At 41.1% G+C, this 20,000-nt stretch overlaps 1 protein-coding gene across 1 annotated transcript in view; it reads right to left on the bottom strand.

Annotated features, from left to right (window-relative positions):
• Positions 1–1,009: 1,009 nt before the first annotated feature.
• azi2 (5-azacytidine induced 2) overlaps positions 1,010–20,000 on the bottom strand; it is a gene marked incomplete at its 3' end in the record, with an annotated part of 48,763 nt that continues 29,772 nt past the window's right edge. The window contains exons 8-12 of the mRNA XM_079838160.1: positions 10,752–11,066; positions 6,611–6,673; positions 6,285–6,354; positions 1,570–1,623; positions 1,010–1,124 (exon numbers count right to left, since the gene is read on the bottom strand). Coding sequence (XP_079694286.1) covers positions 1,010–1,124; positions 1,570–1,623; positions 6,285–6,354; positions 6,611–6,673; positions 10,752–11,066 — 617 coding nt within the window. The remainder of the gene's footprint in view (positions 1,125–1,569; positions 1,624–6,284; positions 6,355–6,610; positions 6,674–10,751; positions 11,067–20,000) is intronic.

Below are 20,000 nucleotides of genomic sequence, written 5' to 3'. Positions count from 1 at the left end.
CTACTGTAATGCTCTTCTAGCGGGCCTTCCGGCATGCACTATCAAACCCTTGCAACTGATCCAGAATGCAGCGGCGAGGTTGGTCTTTAATGAGCCGAAGAGAGCACACGTCACAACTCTCTTCATCAGACTGCACTGGCTACCAATAGCCGCTCGCATCAAATTCAAGGCACTGGTGCTCGCCTTCAAAGCAACCACTGGCTCTGCACCAATATACCTAAACTCGCTCGTTCAGACTTACACACCCTCCAGGAACATACGTTCTGCTAGTGAACGACGCCTTGTGGTGCCATACCAGAGAGCTTTTCCTGTGCTGTTCCCACCTGGTGGAATGACCTGTCTATCTCAATTCGTGCGGCCGAGTCGGTAACCATTTTCAAAAAACGCCTAAAGACACATCTCTTCCATCGGCACCTGACCAATCAAGAATAGCACTTATCATTCTATTCATTTTCTGTCTGTCCAATTTATAAAAAAAAAAAAAAAAAAAAATCTAGCCTGTGTTCTGAGCTAGATTAACTGAGACTTGTTACAGCACTTGCATACTGTTGCCCTTGACTGTTCTAGTTGCTTCTTTTGCTCTCATTTGTAAGTCGCTTTGGATAAAAGCGTCTGCTAAATGACTAAATGTAAATGTAAATGTGTGTGTGAGAGAAAGAGAGTGTGTGTGTGTGTGTGTGAGAGAGAAAGAGAGAAAGAGTGTGTGTGTGCGAGAGAGAGAGAGAGTGTGTGTGTGAGAGAAAGAGAGAAAGAGTGTGTGTATGTGTGTGTGTGTGTGTGTGTGTGTGTGTGTGTGTGTGTGTGTGTGTGTGTGTGTGTGTGTGTGTGTGTGTGTGTGTGTGTGTGTGAGAGAGAGAAAGAGAGTGTGTGTGTAAGAGAGAGAGAGAAAGAGAGTGTGTGTGTGAGAGAGAGAGAGAAAGAGAGAGAGAGTGTGTGTGTGTGTGTGTGTGTGTGTGAGAGAGAGAGATTTACTATTATCTATTAGTCTACTATTAGTAATTACTTCCAGTCACAGGGAAGCGTGCTGCTCTGTGGAGACCTGAATGCCAGAACAGGTGAAGAACTGGACACACTCAACTCTCAGGGGGACAAACACCTGCCTGGAGGAGACGTCCTCCACACACCTATACACACACAGAGACACAATTATGACAAAACAACAAACAAAAGCGGAACGCATCTTCTTCATCTGTGTCGCACACTAGGTCTGTTCCTAGTCAACGGCAGACTTCGAGGAGATTCCTACGGTAGATACACCTACAGCTCATCTCTCGGTAGCAGTACAGTCGACTATTTTCTGACAGACCTTAACCTAAACTCCCTCAGAGCATTCACAGTCAGCCCACTAAGCCCACTATCAGACCACAGTAAAACAACCCTCTACTTAAACAGAGCAATGCCAACCAAGAAGCATCTAAACAAACCCAGCTCCACTCATTTAGAAACATGTATAGATGGAAACAAAACAGCAAAGATTCATATCTAAGTACAATTAGTCAACCGAAAATACAAGTCCTATTAGATCAATTCCTTGCCACTCCTTTCCCACACAATAGTGAAGGTACAAACCTAGCAGTAGACAAGCTGAACAGAATATTTGAGGTATCAGCAACATTATCCAACCTAAAACACACCAAAAGAAAACCAAAAAGACCACATGCCACTGAGAAATGGTTTGACAATGACTGCAAAAAACTTAGGAAAGAATTAAGAATCCTATCCAATCAGAAACACAGAGATGCTGACAATGAGAACATCCGTCACCTCTATCACGAAAAACTTAAACAATATAGAAATACTTTAAGAAAGAAAAAAGAACAAAACACAAAAATTCAACTCAGGGAAATTGAAGAATCCTTAGAATCCAACCACTTCTGGAAACATTGGAACACACTGAACAAATCTTCCCATCAAGAACTAGCCATTCAGAATGGAGATGTTTGGATAAACCACTTCTCCAACCTTTTTAGTAATGTCAACAAAAATCAGGAGCAAAATGCCCTGTCTGACAAACTAAAGGTTTTAGAATCAACCATCAAAGACTACCAGAACCCCTTAGACTCACCAATAACACTAGCCGAACTATTAGACAAAATACAAACCCTCAAATCGCAAAAAAGCCTGTGGTGTCGACGGCATCCTAAATGAAATGATTAAATACACAGACCACAAATTAAAATTAGCCATTCTCAAGCTCTTCAACATCATCCTGAGTTTAGGTATATTTCCCAACATTTGGAACAAAGGTCTTATTACACCAATACATAAAAACGGAGACGGATTTGACCCTAGTAACTACCGTGGTATATGTGTAAACAGCAACCTAGGCAAACTCTTCTGCAACATCCTAAACGGCAGACTAGCCCATTTTCTCAGAGACAGAAATGTTCTGAGCAAATGTCAAATTGGCTTCCAACCAAAATATCGCACATCAGACCATATATACACTCTCCATACCTTAATCGACAAGCAAATCAACCAAAACAAAAGGGAAATTTTCTCATGTTTTGTTGACTTCAACAAAGCTTTTGACTCCATTTGGCACGAAGGCCTTTTTCTTCAATTAATCCAGTGCGGCATCGGAGGAAAAACATATGACATAATCAAATCAATGTACACCAACAACAAATTTGCAGTTAAAATTGGTAACAAACACACAGAATTCCTCTCTCAGAGTCGTGGAGTGAGACAGGGCTGCAGTTTAAGTCCGGCACTGTTCAATATCTACATAAATGAGCTAGCGCAGGCCCTGGATCAGTCTGCGGCCCCTGGCCTTACTCTACTGGACACTGAGGTCAAGTGCCTTCTGTTTGCTGATGATCTGGTGCTGCTGTCTCCCACTAAACAGGGTCTGCAGCAGCATATAGACCTCCTAAACAACTTCTGTCAGTCATGGGCTCTGTCAGTTAACCCCAAAAAGACTAAAATAATGATTTTCCAAAAAAGACCCAGACGCCAAGACCAACATCATAGTTTTAAATTAGGCCACATGCCCCTCGAACACACGCAGGATTACACTTACCTTGGCATAAATATTAGCAACACAGGAAATTTTAAAAAAGTGGTTAAAGACTTGAGAGAAAAGGCACGGAGAGCTTTTTATGCAATTAAGAGAAATACTCAAATTGACATCCCTATCAGAATCTGGCTAAAAATAATGAAAACCGTAATAGAGCCCATCGCGCTGTACGGGAGTGAAGTCTGGGGTCCACTCACAGTCCAAGAGTTCTCCACATGGGACAAACACCCAATAGAGACTCACAGTCCAAGAGTTCTCCACATGGGACAAACACCCAATAGAGACTCACAGACCAAGAGTTCTCCACATGGGACAAACACCCAATAGAGACTCACAGTCCAAGAGTTCTCCACATGGGACAAACACCCAATAGAGACTCACAGTCCAAGAGTTCTCCACATGGGACAAACACCCAATAGAGACTCACAGACCAAGAGTTCTCCACATGGGACAAACACCCAATAGAGACTCACAGACCAAGAGTTCTCCACATGGGACAAACACCCAATAGAGACTCTGCAGACCAAGAGTTCTCCACATGGGACAAACACCCAATAGAGACTCTGCAGACCAAGAGTTCTCCACATGGGACAAACACCCAATAGAGACTCTGCAGACCAAGAGTTCTCCACATGGGACAAACACCCAATAGAGACTCTGCAGACCAAGAGTTCTCCACATGGGACAAACACCCAATAGAGACTCTGCAGACCAAGAGTTCTCCACATGGGACAAACACCCAATAGAGACTGCAGACCAAGAGTTCTCCACATGGGACAAACACCCAATAGAGACTAACAGACCAAGAGTTCTCCACATGGGACAAACCCCCAATAGAGACTCTGCAGACCAAGAGTTCTCCACATGGGACAAACACCCAATAGAGACTGCAGACCAAGAGTTCTCCACATGGGACAAACACCCAATAGAGACTCTGCAGACCAAGAGTTCTCCACATGGGACAAACACCCAATAGAGACTAACAGACCAAGAGTTCTCCACATGGGACAAACCCCCAATAGAGACTCACAGACCAAGAGTTCTCCACATGGGACAAACCCCCAATAGAGACTCACAGACCAAGAGTTCTCCACATGGGACAAACACCCAATAGAGACTCACAGACCAAGAGTTCTCCACATGGGACAAACACCCAATAGAGACTCTGCAGACCAAGAGTTCTCCACATGGGACAAACACCCAAGAGTTCTCCACATGGGACAAACACCCAATAGAGACTCACAGACCAAGAGTTCTCCACATGGGACAAACACCCAATAGAGACTCACAGACCAAGAGTTCTCCACATGGGACAAACACCCAATAGAGACTCTGCAGACCAAGAGTTCTCCACATGGGACAAACACCCAATAGAGACTCTGCAGACCAAGAGTTCTCCACATGGGACAAACACCCAATAGAGACTCTGCAGACCAAGAGTTCTCCACATGGGACAAACACCCAATAGAGACTCTGCAGACCAAGAGTTCTCCACATGGGACAAACACCCAATAGAGACTCTGCAGACCAAGAGTTCTCCACATGGGACAAACACCCAATAGAGACTGCAGACCAAGAGTTCTCCACATGGGACAAACACCCAATAGAGACTCTGCAGACCAAGAGTTCTCCACATGGGACAAACACCCAATAGAGACTCACAGACCAAGAGTTCTCCACATGGGACAAACACCCAATAGAGACTCACAGACCAAGAGTTCTCCACATGGGACAAACACCCAATAGAGACTCACAGACCAAGAGTTCTCCACATGGGACAAACCCCCAATAGAGACTCACAGACCAAGAGTTCTCCACATGGGACAAACCCCCAATAGAGACTCACAGACCAAGAGTTCTCCACATGGGACAAACACCCAATAGAGACTCACAGACCAAGAGTTCTCCACATGGGACAAACACCCAATAGAGACTCTGCAGACCAAGAGTTCTCCACATGGGACAAACACCCAAGAGTTCTCCACATGGGACAAACACCCAATAGAGACTCACAGACCAAGAGTTCTCCACATGGGACAAACACCCAATAGAGACTCTGCAGACCAAGAGTTCTCCACATGGGACAAACACCCAATAGAGACTCACAGACCAAGAGTTCTCCACATGGGACAAACACCCAATAGAGACTCACAGACCAAGAGTTCTCCACATGGGACAAACACCCAATAGAGACTCTGCAGACCAAGAGTTCTCCACATGGGACAAACACCCAATAGAGACTCACAGACCAAGAGTTCTCCACATGGGACAAACACCCAATAGAGACTCTGCAGACCGAGCTGTGCAAAATCTTGCTGCGAGTTCAGCGCAAAACCCCAAATAATGCCTGTAGAGCAGAATTAGGACTATACCCCCTTGTGATAACCATTCAAAAAAGAGCCATTCAATTCCATGCCCATTTAAAAAATAGCGATGAACAGACCCTCCATCACAAAGCCCTGACCTACCAAGAGCTGAAGCCAGAGAACAACGCCCTCGGCCGATTGGTCTTAGAGGTAACGTCACAAACAGACAATAAAAACACAGCCAGACCAAACCAAATCATCCAAACACAAAAAGAAAAATACCTCAAACATTGGACAGACGCAACAGACAAACAGAGTAAACTGGAATGCTATTTGGCCCTGAACAGAAATTATGAATTGGCAGGATACCTGAGTAAAGTGAGTGACCCTAAACTGAGGAAAGTCCTGAGCATGTACAGACTCAGTGAACACAGTCTGAGCATAGAGACAGGCAGACACAGACAGACCTGGCAGACAGACAGTCTGAGCAGAGAGACAGGCAGACACAGACAGACCTGGCAGACAGACAGTCTGAGCAGAGAGACAGGCAGACACAGACAGACCTGGCAGACAGACAGTCTGAGCATAGAGACAGGCAGACACAGACAGACCTGGCAGACAGACAGTCTGAGCAGAGAGACAGGCAGACAGACAGTCTGAGCATAGAGACAGGCAGACACAGACAGACAGACAGACAGACAGTCTGAGCATAGAGACAGGCAGACACAGACAGACAGTGTGAGCATAGAGACAGGCAGACACAGACAGACAGACAGACAGACAGACAGTCTGAACATAGAGTCAGGCAGACACAGACAGACAGTGTGAGCATAGAGACAGGCAGACACAGACAGACCTGGCAGACAGACAGTCTGAGCATAGAGACAGGCAGACACAGACAGACAGACAGACAGTCTGAGCATAGAGACAGGCAGACACAGACAGACAGACAGACAGACAGTCTGAACATAGAGTCAGGCAGACACAGACAGAAAGTGTGAGCATAGAGACAGGCAGACACAGACAGACCTGGCAGACAGACAGTCTGAGCAGAGAGACAGGCAGACACAGACAGACCTGGCTGCCCAAGGAGGAGCGACTGTGTCCTCACTGCACAGAGAATCAGCTGGAAACAGAGCTACACTTCTTGACATTCTGCCCCAATTATAAAAATATTAGAGACACTTTCTATCCCCTTTTCACAACCCATCAGCCAGACTTCCTTCAAAAATCAAATATGGACAAACTCCCACTCCTGCTAGGAGAAAGCCCAGCGAACGCACACCTGCTGCCCGATACGTGAGGTCCTGCCACGACAAAAGAGCCTCCAGCAGGACACAGTTACCAACTGTGGAAATATTAGAAGATTAGACTTTTTACTGCTGTTTATTTTCATGTCATTTCTATTTTATTTTTTATTATTTATTCATTTTTATCGTATAGTGTTATGAATGCTTTGGCAATGTAAAGATTTCTTTCAATATGCCAATAAAGCTATTTGAATCTTGAATCTTGAGAGAGTGTGTGTGAGAGAGAGAGAGAGAGAGAGAGAGAGAGAGAGAGAGAGAGAGAGAGAGAGAGTGTGAGAGAGAGAGTGTGTGAGAGAGAGAGAGAGAGAGAGAGAGAGAGAGAGAGAGAGAGAGAGAGAGAGGGAGAGAGAGAGAGAGAGAGAGAGAGTGTGAGAGAGAGAGAGAGAGAGTGTGAGAGAGAGAGTGTGTGAGAGAGAGAGAGAGAGTGTGTGTGAGAGAGAGAGAGAGAGTGTGTGAGAGAGAGAGATTTTGATTTTTCAAAAACTTTATTGACATAAAATCAAACCAAAACACTTTTACACAAACATCTTAAAAATCCATTCTATACAAAAAGTGCAAAGTGCAGTTCATTTTCATCAACAGAACATAAAGCTCCTTTATGACACCATATTTCTTCAAACACAGTTAAAGAGTTCATGGTTTTGTAAAAAAGAAATTCAATTGACAGTCTTGCTTTAATCAAAGCAGCAAATACCTTTTCCACATTACATTCTCTATTGTGCTCAATTTTATCCTTTCTACTGACATAAACAGACATTTTGGCTTGACCTAAAATAAAATTCAACAATTGACATTCTTGCTTTCTTTTTTGTACATATTTAAAACCCAAAATAAAAATTTGCACAGAAAATTCCTCATTAAAACAATTAAAAAGACTTTGTAAAACATAAAACAGAGGCTTCAGTCTTGAACATTGCATAAAAGTGTGAAAAACAGTCTCTCTTTCAAAACAAAAAGGACAATCTTGGCTAACACTTGGATTTAAAACCGAAATAAAAGCATTAACAGCAATAATTCCATGAAGAATTCGCCACTGTAAGTCTCCAACTCGTTTAGCTAACGGTGGCTTATACAGGGAGTGCAGAATTATTAGGCACGTTGATTTTCTGATCATATTTTTTTTCCAGGCACATTTGACCAATTCCAAACCACAGTAATCCTAATAACTACTATTGATTTAGTATTTAATAATGTATAAGTGATATATAATTGTTCATGAAGGCTGGAAATGAAAATCACCTTATATTCAGGTGTGCAGAATTATTAGGCATGTTTTCTTTTACAGATAAACTGAGCCAAAAAAGAGATTTAACTCAGACTTAAAAGTCAAAAAGTATTAAATGCCCATGAGAAGGATGCAATACTAATGCAATACTAGACATTGCAGTTAAGGCATGACCATTGGACAGTGAAATGCTCGTTGGGTCAGCAGGATCTGACAAAAACAGGTGGTGAAGAAAAGACACCTGTTAACTGCAAAAGAATGAAGAATTAAGGTGAAGAATTAAGGGTGAAACCATCAGGAACCCTTTAGTCTCCAGCGCCACCATTTTCCAGAGCTGAACCTACCTGGAGTCTCCAGAAGTGCAGGTGTCAGGATCTCAGAGACTTCAGTTAGGTAAAGAATCCTAAAAAATGACCCCCACTAGATAAGAATCACAAGCTGAAGTGTTGTAAAATACATGAAGCCTGCTTTTTTATAGGCTTTATAGGTTTTATAGGTTGAGAATGACTCTTGAAGGACCAGCACCACATCCTCTAGTACCACTGTTTGAAGAATTCATCTTCCAGAATCTGGCAGTACGTTTTGGGAGTTCATTTTAGTCCATCCTGAAGTCCGTTTTGCAGAGATGGACTAAAAATGAACTCCCAAAACGTACTGCCAGATTCTGGAAGATGAATTCTTCAAACAGTGGTACTAGAGGATGTGGTGCTGGTCCTTCAAGAGTCACTCTCAACCTATCTGTCCAGAAAGCCTATAAAAAAACCTTCTTCATGTATTTTACAACACTTCAGCTTGTGATTCTTATCTAGTGGGGGTCATTTTTTAGGATTCTTTCCCTAACTGAAGTCTCTGAGATCCTGACACCTTCACTTCTGGAGACTCCAGGTAGGTTCAGCTCTGGAAAATGGTGGCGCTGGAGACTAAAGGGTTCCTGATGGTTTCACCCTTAATTCTTCACCTTAATTCTTTATTCTTTTGCAGTTAACAGGTGTCTTTTCTTCACCACCTGTTTTTGTCAGATCCTGCTGACCCAACGAGCATTTCACTGTCCAATGGTCATGCCTGAGAGAGAGAGAACAGGTCTCCACTCAGGTTTAGCATCTTTGCTCATTTTAAAAACATCACGCCATGGTGAATCAATTCTTCCATTTAAGCCCTTCTTATTAAAAGATTTTACACAGGCTTTATACCATTGTTTCCCACTACTTTCATACAGATCCATATCTGTACATTTCTCAGTGTCCAAAAAAAACCCCATTGTTTCACCCAACTTTGGTGAAAGCAGCAAGTTTGGAAAAAAATCTCTCTCATCTGGGATTAACTCCCCCTTACAATAATCTTGAATCATAATTTTTTCCTCTGTTTTAAAAATTGACTGTAATTTTTGTAGTAGCTTTGCAACAACTCGAACAGATTTAACATTCAAACAATTAGCAACCTCATTGACATTTCCAATTATTAAACATTCAAGTGTTAAAATTTTGGCTTTAATAAATGTTGCAGTCAATGCTCCGCATTCGCCCAGAATGTCCAAACGTGAGCCATAGATCAAAGGCTCTTTCATGAACCAGAATAGAGAAATTGCAGTGTCAGCTCTTTTCACGTTAAAAAGGTTCCATACTTTAAAAAGATTTCTGTAAAACTCCGGCATCCTGGATGTATTTACTTTTCCGGGATCTAACAAGAACAATGATTTGTCCAAACACAATCCTTCAGCAGTCCTTAAAATCACACTAGCCAATGGCCTCCAACATAAATTTTCTGGTCCAGCAATAAAACGTTGAATAAAATGCAATCTAAAAGCTGCAGCCCGACTTTGCAAATGAACAAGTCCTTGCCCTCCTTCTTCTTTAGGCAAATACAAGACATTATGAGGAATCCAATGCATCCCTTCCCAAAACAAAAACGACTAAAAGAGACTGAATTTTTGTAAGTAACCACACAGGTGGATCCATACAAGCCAGTCGATGCCACAAAGAAGAGGCTACTAAGTTATTAATAATCAAAGTACGTCCTCTATATGATAGATTTTTAACAATCCATTTCCACTTCTTGAGACGACCTTTAACTTTTTCAATTATTCCTTCCCAGTTCTTTTGAACAATTGTGTCCTCTCCTAAAAACACTCCCAAATATTTTAAACCATCTCTTTTCCAACTTAAGCCATTTGGGAGTAATGGTACATCTCTTTCCCATTTTCCAACCAGCACTGCTTCACTTTTACCCCAATTAATTCTTGCTGAAGAAATAATTTCAAAGTCACTCAATGTTTTTGATAATAAATGCACATCATTTTGTTTATTGAGTATTATAATAACGTCATCAGCATAGGCTGATAAACAGAAATGACTGGCTTGTAAGGATACCCCTTCTAAAACTCTTCTTAAATTATTTAAAAGTGGTTCTATTGACAATGTATAAAGTATTCCTGACAAAGAACACCCCTGTCTCACACCACGACATACTTTAAAAGGAGCACATAAGCCACCGTTAACTTTCAGTACACTTTCAATGTCATTATATAAAATTTTAACATAACCTATAAAATCAGAACTAAAACCAAATGCATCTAAAGTCCTCCATAAATAGCCATGTTCTACGCAATCAAACGCTTTCTCCTGGTCTAAGGAAATCAAACCCATATCTATACCCAATAATTTAGAAACATTAAAAAAAATCTCTTATTAAATGATTGTTGTCAAAAATTGATCTGCCAGGTACACAGTACGATTGACCAGGGTGGATTACTTCCTCCAAAACCCTTCCTAGTCTAGTAGCTAACACTTTTGATAACACTTTATAGTCACAGCACAATAAAGATACAGGTCGCCAGTTTTTTATGTCTCTCACGTCACCTTTTTTTGGCAAAAGGGTAAGGACCGCTCTTCTACAGCTCAGTGGCAGAAGTCCTCCGACTAGACTGTCACTGAGAACTGCTAGCAGATCCTCCCCTATCACAGGCCAAAAGGCTTTATAGAACTCAACTGGGATTCCATCTATCCCAGGAGCCTTGCCATTCTCCATACTTTGGAGAGCTTCATGCAGTTCACTCAGGCCTATAGCTCTCTTGAGTGCTGCATTAGCGTCTTCAGAGACCTTTGGTAGCCCTTCATAAAAACACTGCTCAACAACCTGATCTTCCTTGTGCTCACAGCTATACAGCTCTTCATAAAAACTGATTGCTCTTTTCCGAATTTCAGTAGGATCTGATAAAAGAGAACCGGTTTCAGAAAATAAGGAATGTATAAAGCGTTTTTGAACGTTCTTTTTTTCCAGACTAAAGAAGAATTTTGATGGTATATCCATCTGGTCTATATCTTTAAAACGAGATCGAACTAGTGCCCCCTGTGCTTTCACTCTTTGTATATCAGACAACACAGATTTTTTTTAAAAAAGGGATTCAATATACGTTTGACTTCCACTTAACTGTGCCACTTCTTGAAAATTCAGAATTTCATCTTCTAAAATTTTTATAGATTTAATCATATCTTTTGTGACATTGTAAGTGTACTGTTGACATAATTGCTTAATTTGTATTTTACCAAACTCCCACCATTTTTGTAAAGACTGAAACTGATCTTTTTCATTCCTAAAATTGTCCCAAAAAAAAGTAAAAGTATCTTTAAAATGTGCATCACTTAGTAAATTTGTATTAAAATGCCAATAAGCACTTTTTGGCTTTACAGAGTTTAAAGTTACTGTACATATAACAAGGCTGTGATCTGAAAACCCAATTGGGGTTATGAAACAATTCTTAAAAATACTTAGCTGATGTTTAAAACTATAGAATCGATCTAGTCTTGCCAAAGACAATGTGTTATCACGGGCATGTACCCATGTGTACTGCTTTAAATTCCCATTTAGACTCCTCCATACATCACATAAATCATTTGTTTCAATAATTTGAATTAGTCGTTTACGAGAAAGTAAATGTGGTTCTACATGATTTCTGTCCATATTACTTTCGACACAATTAAAGTCTCCACCTAGAAATAAATGTTCTTCAGAATTACATTTATACAAAGTTTCACAGAGAGTATCTAAAAAAACCATTCTTTCTGCTGCTAGGGTTGGTGCATACACACAAATAAAAACAAAGGTATGGTTCTCAAACTGGGCTCGAATCTTTAGCAGTCTGCCTTTTACAACCTCTTCCATATCACAAGAAAAAGGAGAAAAACTACTTGCAAATAAAATGGCAACACCTCCACTAAGTGAGGTTTTATGACTTAAAAAAGAGAGACCTTTAAATTCTTTAGTCCATTCAATAGAATTTGTTATATCACTGTGTTTCCTGCACAAATAAAACATCAATTTTCTTCTGATTCATAGTTTCATATCGAGCAGCCCGTTTTATACAATCCCTAGCTCCATTTACATTCAGGGATGCAATGCGAATGTCACCCATATGAAAAAGAAAAAATAAACCATAAAGAAAAAAGCAGCCAATATGGGCTAGTAATTTAGGCCAGTTTACTGCCATTAATTATTCAGTTGTTGAAGTTTGATGACAATTTTTTTCAAACGATACACTTCCTTATTTGAGAAACACCCCTCACTCATGAAAGTCCTAGTGTTTTCTACAAAACGTTTAATGTCTGGAAAATAGTCAGCTACCTGTACACCCCTCAGATTTTTTGTCATTTTTAAAAACTTCCTGATTTCATCACTGTCATAATCTTGACATGTCCATTCACTCTGAGAACAATTTGACGCACCAGAATCAGAAAAATCACTCTCATTGCCAATATCATCCACATCAGATTCCTTTTCATTTTCTGTTTTTCTAGCTTGTTTTGATTCTGAAACTGTCATTCTTTTTCCTCTTTAAGGGTGTTTTGAAAACAGCCTGCTCTACATCCATCATTAAATTATCACTTAGGCAAACACTCTCTGAAGGAGACTTTGTGTCAGACACTACAGTGACATGTGAAACATCCATACCCTCAACAGACCTGGGGCCCGTTCTTCGTACGTCGCTAACTCAGTTAGCTGGATTTGATTGTTGACGATTTGACATGATCTCGGATTGTTTGGTTCTTCGAAGCTCATCCTGGACTTGCTGTCATAGTAACAGGTCCGTAAGCTTAAACCTGCTCGAGTGGCTTATTTCATGTAAACAGGATTAGATTGCATCTTGAGGTGATACTTAAAATCTGTCCCAGCCACTGCTACTTTATTACAAGAGTTCATTACTGAACCAGGGGCAATAATAATAATTTTAAATAATAATAATAATATAAAAATTTTATATTGTATATGTATATGAGAATGTATATAATATTATAATGTTGTATATAATAATATAGACACAGCCATTTGATTGAGCGATTTATTTGTGATGGAATAATTACTTTATCATTTTATTGGAGGTTTACACACATGTTGTACAGTTAATATGAGCCGTGCATTAATTTAAGTGATCACAGATATTATGGGAGTGGCTTCATGCAGCGCAAGAGATGCAGATAATTTGATCTTGATCCTTAACCCTTAATCGTCCCTTGGGGTCCAGCTGACCCCACTGGACTTTTCCTCCATTTTTTAAAAGTGTTCCCTTCATCTCAGGGCCATGAGACTCGGTGACTTTTCCTAAATAATCTAAACATGCACAAAAAATCTGGGCTTGATTTGGTTGTTCTAAAGGTGTGTAAAAAAAAATTTACCGTTTAAGTCCCTCGGGGTCAGATTGACCCCACATTGAAAATGAATGGGAAAGTGTAAAAAATACATTTTTTTCACTTTTTTTGTCAATTTTTTTTTACTAAATCCAGTATAAATCTGAAAATTTCCACATTTATATCAAGGTCTGGTCCTAGAGCATAAACACAAAGTAGAACGAACTTTCTGTCTCATACACACACGCACACACACACAAACACACACATGTGTGTGACTGCAACAGAGAGCATTTTTATAGAAACTGGCAAATAAAATCAACAAAACGCATAAATCTGAAAGATTTTCATACATAAATGAAGTACTAATACTAGAGCACAAATGCAATATGGAACAAGCATGTTCACTCACACGCACACACACACAAACACAAACACAGGTGTCTGGAGCATTTTTTTGGATTTTGGCAATGAATGGGAAAATGTAAAAAATGCTTTTTTTTCACTTTGTTTGTAAAAAAAAAATCAACTAAATCCAGTATAAATCTGAAAATGTCTACATTTATATCAAGATCTGGTCCTAGAGCATAAACACAAAGTGGAACGAACTTTCTGTCTCATACACACACGCACACACACACACATAAACACACACATGTGTGTGACTGCAACAGAGAGCATTTTTATAGAAACTGGCAAATAAAATCAACAAAACTGGCATAAATCTGAAAAAATTCCATACATAAATGAAGGACAAATACTAGAGCACAAATGCAACATGGAACAATCATGAGAAAGAGAGGGAAAAGGGCAAATAAAAGAAAGATGAAAGGCAGCTTAACTTTTGCATAACTTCCCTATGGACCTCTATTGGATAATGTGCTCATTGCTCTCTCTTTCTCTTTAACTATAATTCCTAAAGTTTTTCCACAAACCTACAGATGGCGGTATTCTATCCCTAACACATAGAGCAATGTCCAAAAACTATTTATATTTATTTAAGATCATCATTCAAGTGATTTTTTCATAAAAAAATGATTTTTAATGAGCCAATTTATGACATAGTTAAGTATTTAACTATGTCATAAATTAATTTAAGTGATCACAGATATTATGGGAGTGGCTTCATGCAGCGCAAGAGATGCAGATAATTTGATCTTGATCCTTAACCCTTAATCGTCCCTTGGGGTCCAGCTGACCCCACTGGACTTTTCCTCCATTTTTTAAAAGTGTTCCCTTCATCTCAGGGCCATGAGACTCGGTGACTTTTCCTAAATAATCTAAACATGCACAAAAAATCTGGGCTTGATTTGGTTGTTCTAAAGGTGTGTAAAAAATTTTTTACCGTTTAAGTCCCTCGGGGTCAGATTGACCCCACATTGAAAATGAATGGGAAAGTGTAAAAAATACATTTTTTTCACTTTTTTTGTCAATTTTTTTTTGGGCCAACCCAAGATGGCGGCGCGAGTAGTTCGCGAGGCTCCGGGTCTCTCCAGATTCTGCAATTTTGCGGTATTTTTCCTGCTCATCTCGGGTCTGTTCGTTCAGAATAGTTGTGCCTTAACATCGTACACCCGTGGTGAGATTTTGGATATTGGTTTGCGAATTTCCGACAGTTTTATGGACAATCTTCGACTCCTTCCTGAGATCGCTAGAACACCCGAGGCTATGCACTCTGCCCGGCCGGGCGGAAGTGCTCGCAGGCGGCGCCGAGATCGTAAACAAAGGCGGGGAAGACGCGGTGGTCTGAGAGCTAAGCTAAGGCTAAAGCTAAGGCTTACCCCACATCGGCTCTCTTTACCCAGTATTTTCCTTGCCAATGTACGGTCGCTAGTGAACAAAATGGAGGAGATTCGACTCAGCATCACACACAGCAAGAAACTTTTGAACTGTAACGTCCTAATCTTCACGGAAACCTGGCTAAACGGCGGAATACCGGACACCGCTATTGAGCTAGCGGGATGCCACACGCTCCGGGCGGATAGAACATTAGATGGCTCCGGTAAGACCAGAGGTGGTGGATTGTGCATTTACATTAACAAAGCCTGGTGCACAAACTCTGTTATTGTTGGGAGTCATTGTTCAGCTAACCTGGAGTTTCTCATGGTTAAATGTAGACCGTTTTATCTGCCGCGAGAGTTCACTTCCACCATTATAACTGCAGCCTATATTCCCCCGGATGCTGATGCCAAGCTTGCTATGAAAGAACTTCATGCAGCCATCAGTAAACAACAGACTGATCACCCGGAAGCTGCTTTTATTGTTGCAGGTGACTTTAATCATTCAAACTTAAAGTCAGTGCTACCCAAGTTTCACCAGCATGTTTCCTGCCACACCAGAGGAAACAAAACCTTAGACCACGTGTACACAAACATGGCGGGAGCTTACGTTGCGACACCCCTCCCCCACCTGGGACAGTCAGACCACATCTCTTTGTTCCTCATCCCCAAATATTCACCCCTCATCAACCGTGTGAAGCCATCAATGAAAACCATCAAGGTGTGGCCTGCGGGGGTTGATTCCACACTCCAGGAAAGGTTTCTACACACAGACTGGAGTGTGTTTGCTTCTCAAGCCACCAGTGGCGCTCACACGGACATTGACTCCTACACCTCCTCTGTATTGGATCATATCAATACCACCATTGACAGTGTTACAACCCAGAAACAGATCACCACATACCCAAATCAGAAGCCATGGATGAACAGGGAAGTTCGACTCCTGCTGAAGTCACGCAATACTGCCTTCAGATCAGGAGATGCACAAGCCTACAGCGCATCCAGAGCAAACCTGAAGAGGGGCATCAAAAAGGCCAAGCACTGCTACAAGCTAAAGATAGAGGGTCACTTTTCCAACTCTGACCCTCGACGCATGTGGCAGGGCATCCAGGCCATCAGTGACTACAAACCCCCCCACTCCACCCCCGCAGCCACTGATGTCAACTTCCTGAACGAGCTAAATCACTTTTACGCTCGTTTTGAAAGAGACAACAGAGAAACTGCCACCAAGCTCAAAACCCTCAGCTGACCCACCAATCACACTCTCCTCCACAGATGTCTGCAAGTCACTGAGCCGGATCAGCGCGCACAAGGCTGCTGGACCAGACAACATCCCTGGTCGTGTTCTCAGGGCATGTGCGGAGCAGCTCGCTGAGGTTTTTACAGACATTTTCAACCTGTCTCTTGCCCAAGCAGCTGTACCTTCATGCTTTAAACGCACGTCCATTGTGCCAGTGCCAAAACACTCTAACCCGAGGTGCCCTAATGACTACCGCCCTGTAGCACTCACACCCATCGTCATGAAGTGCTTTGAGCGGCTGGTCCTGGAACACCTAAAAGACTCTCTACCATCCACATTGGACTCACACCAGTTTGCCTACCGCAGCAATAGGAGCACAGAGGATGCCGTTTCCATGGCACTGCACTCTGTGCTCACTCACCTGGACAATAAGAACACTTACGCACGCATGCTGTTTGTTGACTTCAGCTCAGCATTCAACACTGTCATCCCAACCAAGTTAATAGCCAAACTTGGAGACCTGGGCATCAATACCTCAATGTGCAACTGGATTTTGGACTTCCTAACCGACAGACCCCAGAATGTTCGTTCAGGATCCACCTGCTCCACATCCATCACACTCAACACTGGTGTACCACAGGGCTGTGTGCTAAGTCCGTTTCTCTACTCCCTCTTCACCGCCGACTGCAAGCCTGTGTATGGATCTAATTCTATCGTCAAGTTTGCGGACGACACAACGGTGATTGGTCTCATCAGCAACAACGATGAGACTGCCTATAGGGAGGAGATCCAGCACCTGGCCACATGGTGCGCTGATAATAACCTGCTCCTCAACACCACCAAAACGAAGGAGCTCATCGTGGACTTCAGGAAGGAGTCAAGAGGCACACACGACACCATCCACATCAATGGAATGGCTGTTGAACGTGTCTCCAGTTTCAAGTTCCTGGGGACCCACATCTCGGCGGACATGTCGTGGACGACCAACACCTCCAGCCTGGTCAAGAAGGCTCACCAGCGCCTCTTCTTCCTGAGGACACTGAGGAAGAATCAGCTCTCCTCGGCTATCCTGGTGAACTTCTACCGCTGCGCAATAGAAAGTATCCTGACCAACTGTGTGGCAGTATGGTATGGGAGCTGCTCTGTTGCGGAGCGCAAGGCACTGCAGCGGGTGGTGAAAACTGCCCAGCGCATCACAGGGACTCCACTGCCTGCCATCGAACACATCCAGAGGAAACGCTGCCTGCATCGAGCTCGCAGCATCCTCAAGGACTCCTCTCACCCAGCCCACAGACTGTTTTCTCTCCTGCCCTCCGGCAGGCGTTTCAGGATCCACCGGACCAGGACCCAGCAGACTAAAGAACAGTTTTTTCCCAGAGCTGTCTCTTTACTGAACTCAAACCCCCGCTGATCCACTTCCCTCATAAACTGATAACTCTCCTACCTCACATCCACCTTCACTTTGTTATTTGCACTACCGACTCTTTATTACAGTAACAACTGTTTACTTATTCATTTTGCACTACCACACCGTAACTGGATTATGCTCATTTGCACTGCCGACTGTTATTTACAGTACCTACTGTTTACATTTGTATTTTGCACCGTACTTCTAACTGTAATATGCAATCACTTCCACTGCACTTTTACACTTTTTTTCGGATAGCTTCTGTCCATAATTTATTGCACTACCTTAATCCACTGCCATATTCCTCATTTTAGCCTAACATATCATTGTATACCTCTATCTGTAAAATTCTGTTTATAGTAATAGCCATCTGTATATTATATTATATTCATAGTACATATCCACCTGTAAATTCTGTTTATAGTATTAACCATCTGTATATTATTCACTGTACATATTCACCTGTAAATTCTGTTTATAGTAATAACCATCTCTCTATTTATAGACATTTATATATACTCAGTACATATCCATGTCCTGCACTTATGCAAACGTTGTATATCCTGCACTTGCTGCTATTGCACTTCTGGTTAGACCTAAACTGCATTTCGTTGCCTTGTACTTGTACTTGTGTAATGACAATAAAGTTGAATCTAATCTAATCTAATCTATTTGTGCAGTAAATAGGTAAAAAACTACCAAATACCCACAAAAACACAGCATAAATGTATAGTTGAGAAGTAAATAAAAAAAAATGATATATAGTTTTCCATGTAAAAAAATTATATTTCCTTATGCAATCGCTCTGTAAAAGTTTGGGGTCTATCTGAGCACAAGGGCCTCAAACGTAAACCCTACTTGAGGGGCGATTAAGGGTTAAGAAACTTTAATACTGTCACGTTACAAATCTGCTGCAAATTGAATTAAAAATTAAATTACAACATTGAAATAAAAATGTAAGGGGTGTACAAATACTGTATAAAATAGTGAATATAAATAATTAGTAATCATGTTTAAAAAAAAAAAAAAAAAACATTTATCATTTATCTATAATAACTTGTATGTTGGTTTGGTGGTTTGGCTGTTTCCTTATAAAGGTCCAGAAATTCGTGGGGTTTTTATTGTGTCAAGTTTTCTGCCAGGTGGCTTTTTTAATTATATGATTTCATTACGTTGCTGTCTTGACGCCAGCCAATCGCTGCATTGCTGATCGTGGTTTCGAGTATCGATGCATCTGCCCTCTTCAGGGAACACAAGAACGCTCAGTGATCTTAGATCATTTAATCCAGATATTTTAATTCAATCAGCAAATTCGTTTGAACCAAATTAGCCAGAGATCAGTTATCACGATTAAAAGATCTGGGATCTGTCAAATCATCTCAGATGTAATAAGCAACGTACGAAGAACTGGGGCCCGTTCTTCGTACCTCGCTTAATATCTAAGATGATTTGACAGATCCCAGATCTTTTAATCGTGATAACTGATCTCTGGCTAATTTGGTTCTTCAAACGAATTTGCGGATTGAATTAAAATATCTGGATTAAATTATCTAAGATCACTGCGCGTTCTTGTTTTCCCTGAAGAGGGCAGATGCATCGATACTCGAAACCATGATCAGCAATGCAGCGATTGGCTGGCGTCAAGAGAGCAACGTAATGACATCATATAATTAAAAAGCCACCTGCAAAAAACGTTGCAAATTACACAAAAAACCCCCACGAATTTCTGAACCTTTATAAGGAAACAGCCAAACGACCAAACCAACATAAAAGTTATAATAGATAAATGATAAATGTTTTTTTTTTTTAACATGATTACCAATTATTTATATTCACGATTTTATACAGTATTTGTACACCCTTTACATTTTTATTTCAATGTTGTAATTTAATTTTTAATTCAATTTGTAACGTGACAGTATTCAAGTTTCTTATGAGTCAATATCAAATTATCCTCTCTTGCGCTGCATCAAGCCATCCCATAATATCCGTGATCACTTAATGCACGGCTCAGATTAACTGTACAACATGTGATGTGTGTAAACCAATAAAAATAAAATTATATAAAGTAATTATTCCATAACAAATAAATCGCT

The sequence above is a fragment of the Gobio gobio genome (genome assembly GCF_949357685.1).
Source record: "Gobio gobio genome assembly, chromosome: 15".
Taxonomy (NCBI): Eukaryota; Metazoa; Chordata; class Actinopteri; order Cypriniformes; family Gobionidae; genus Gobio; species Gobio gobio.
This window is presented reverse-complemented; position numbering and strand designations above follow the sequence as displayed.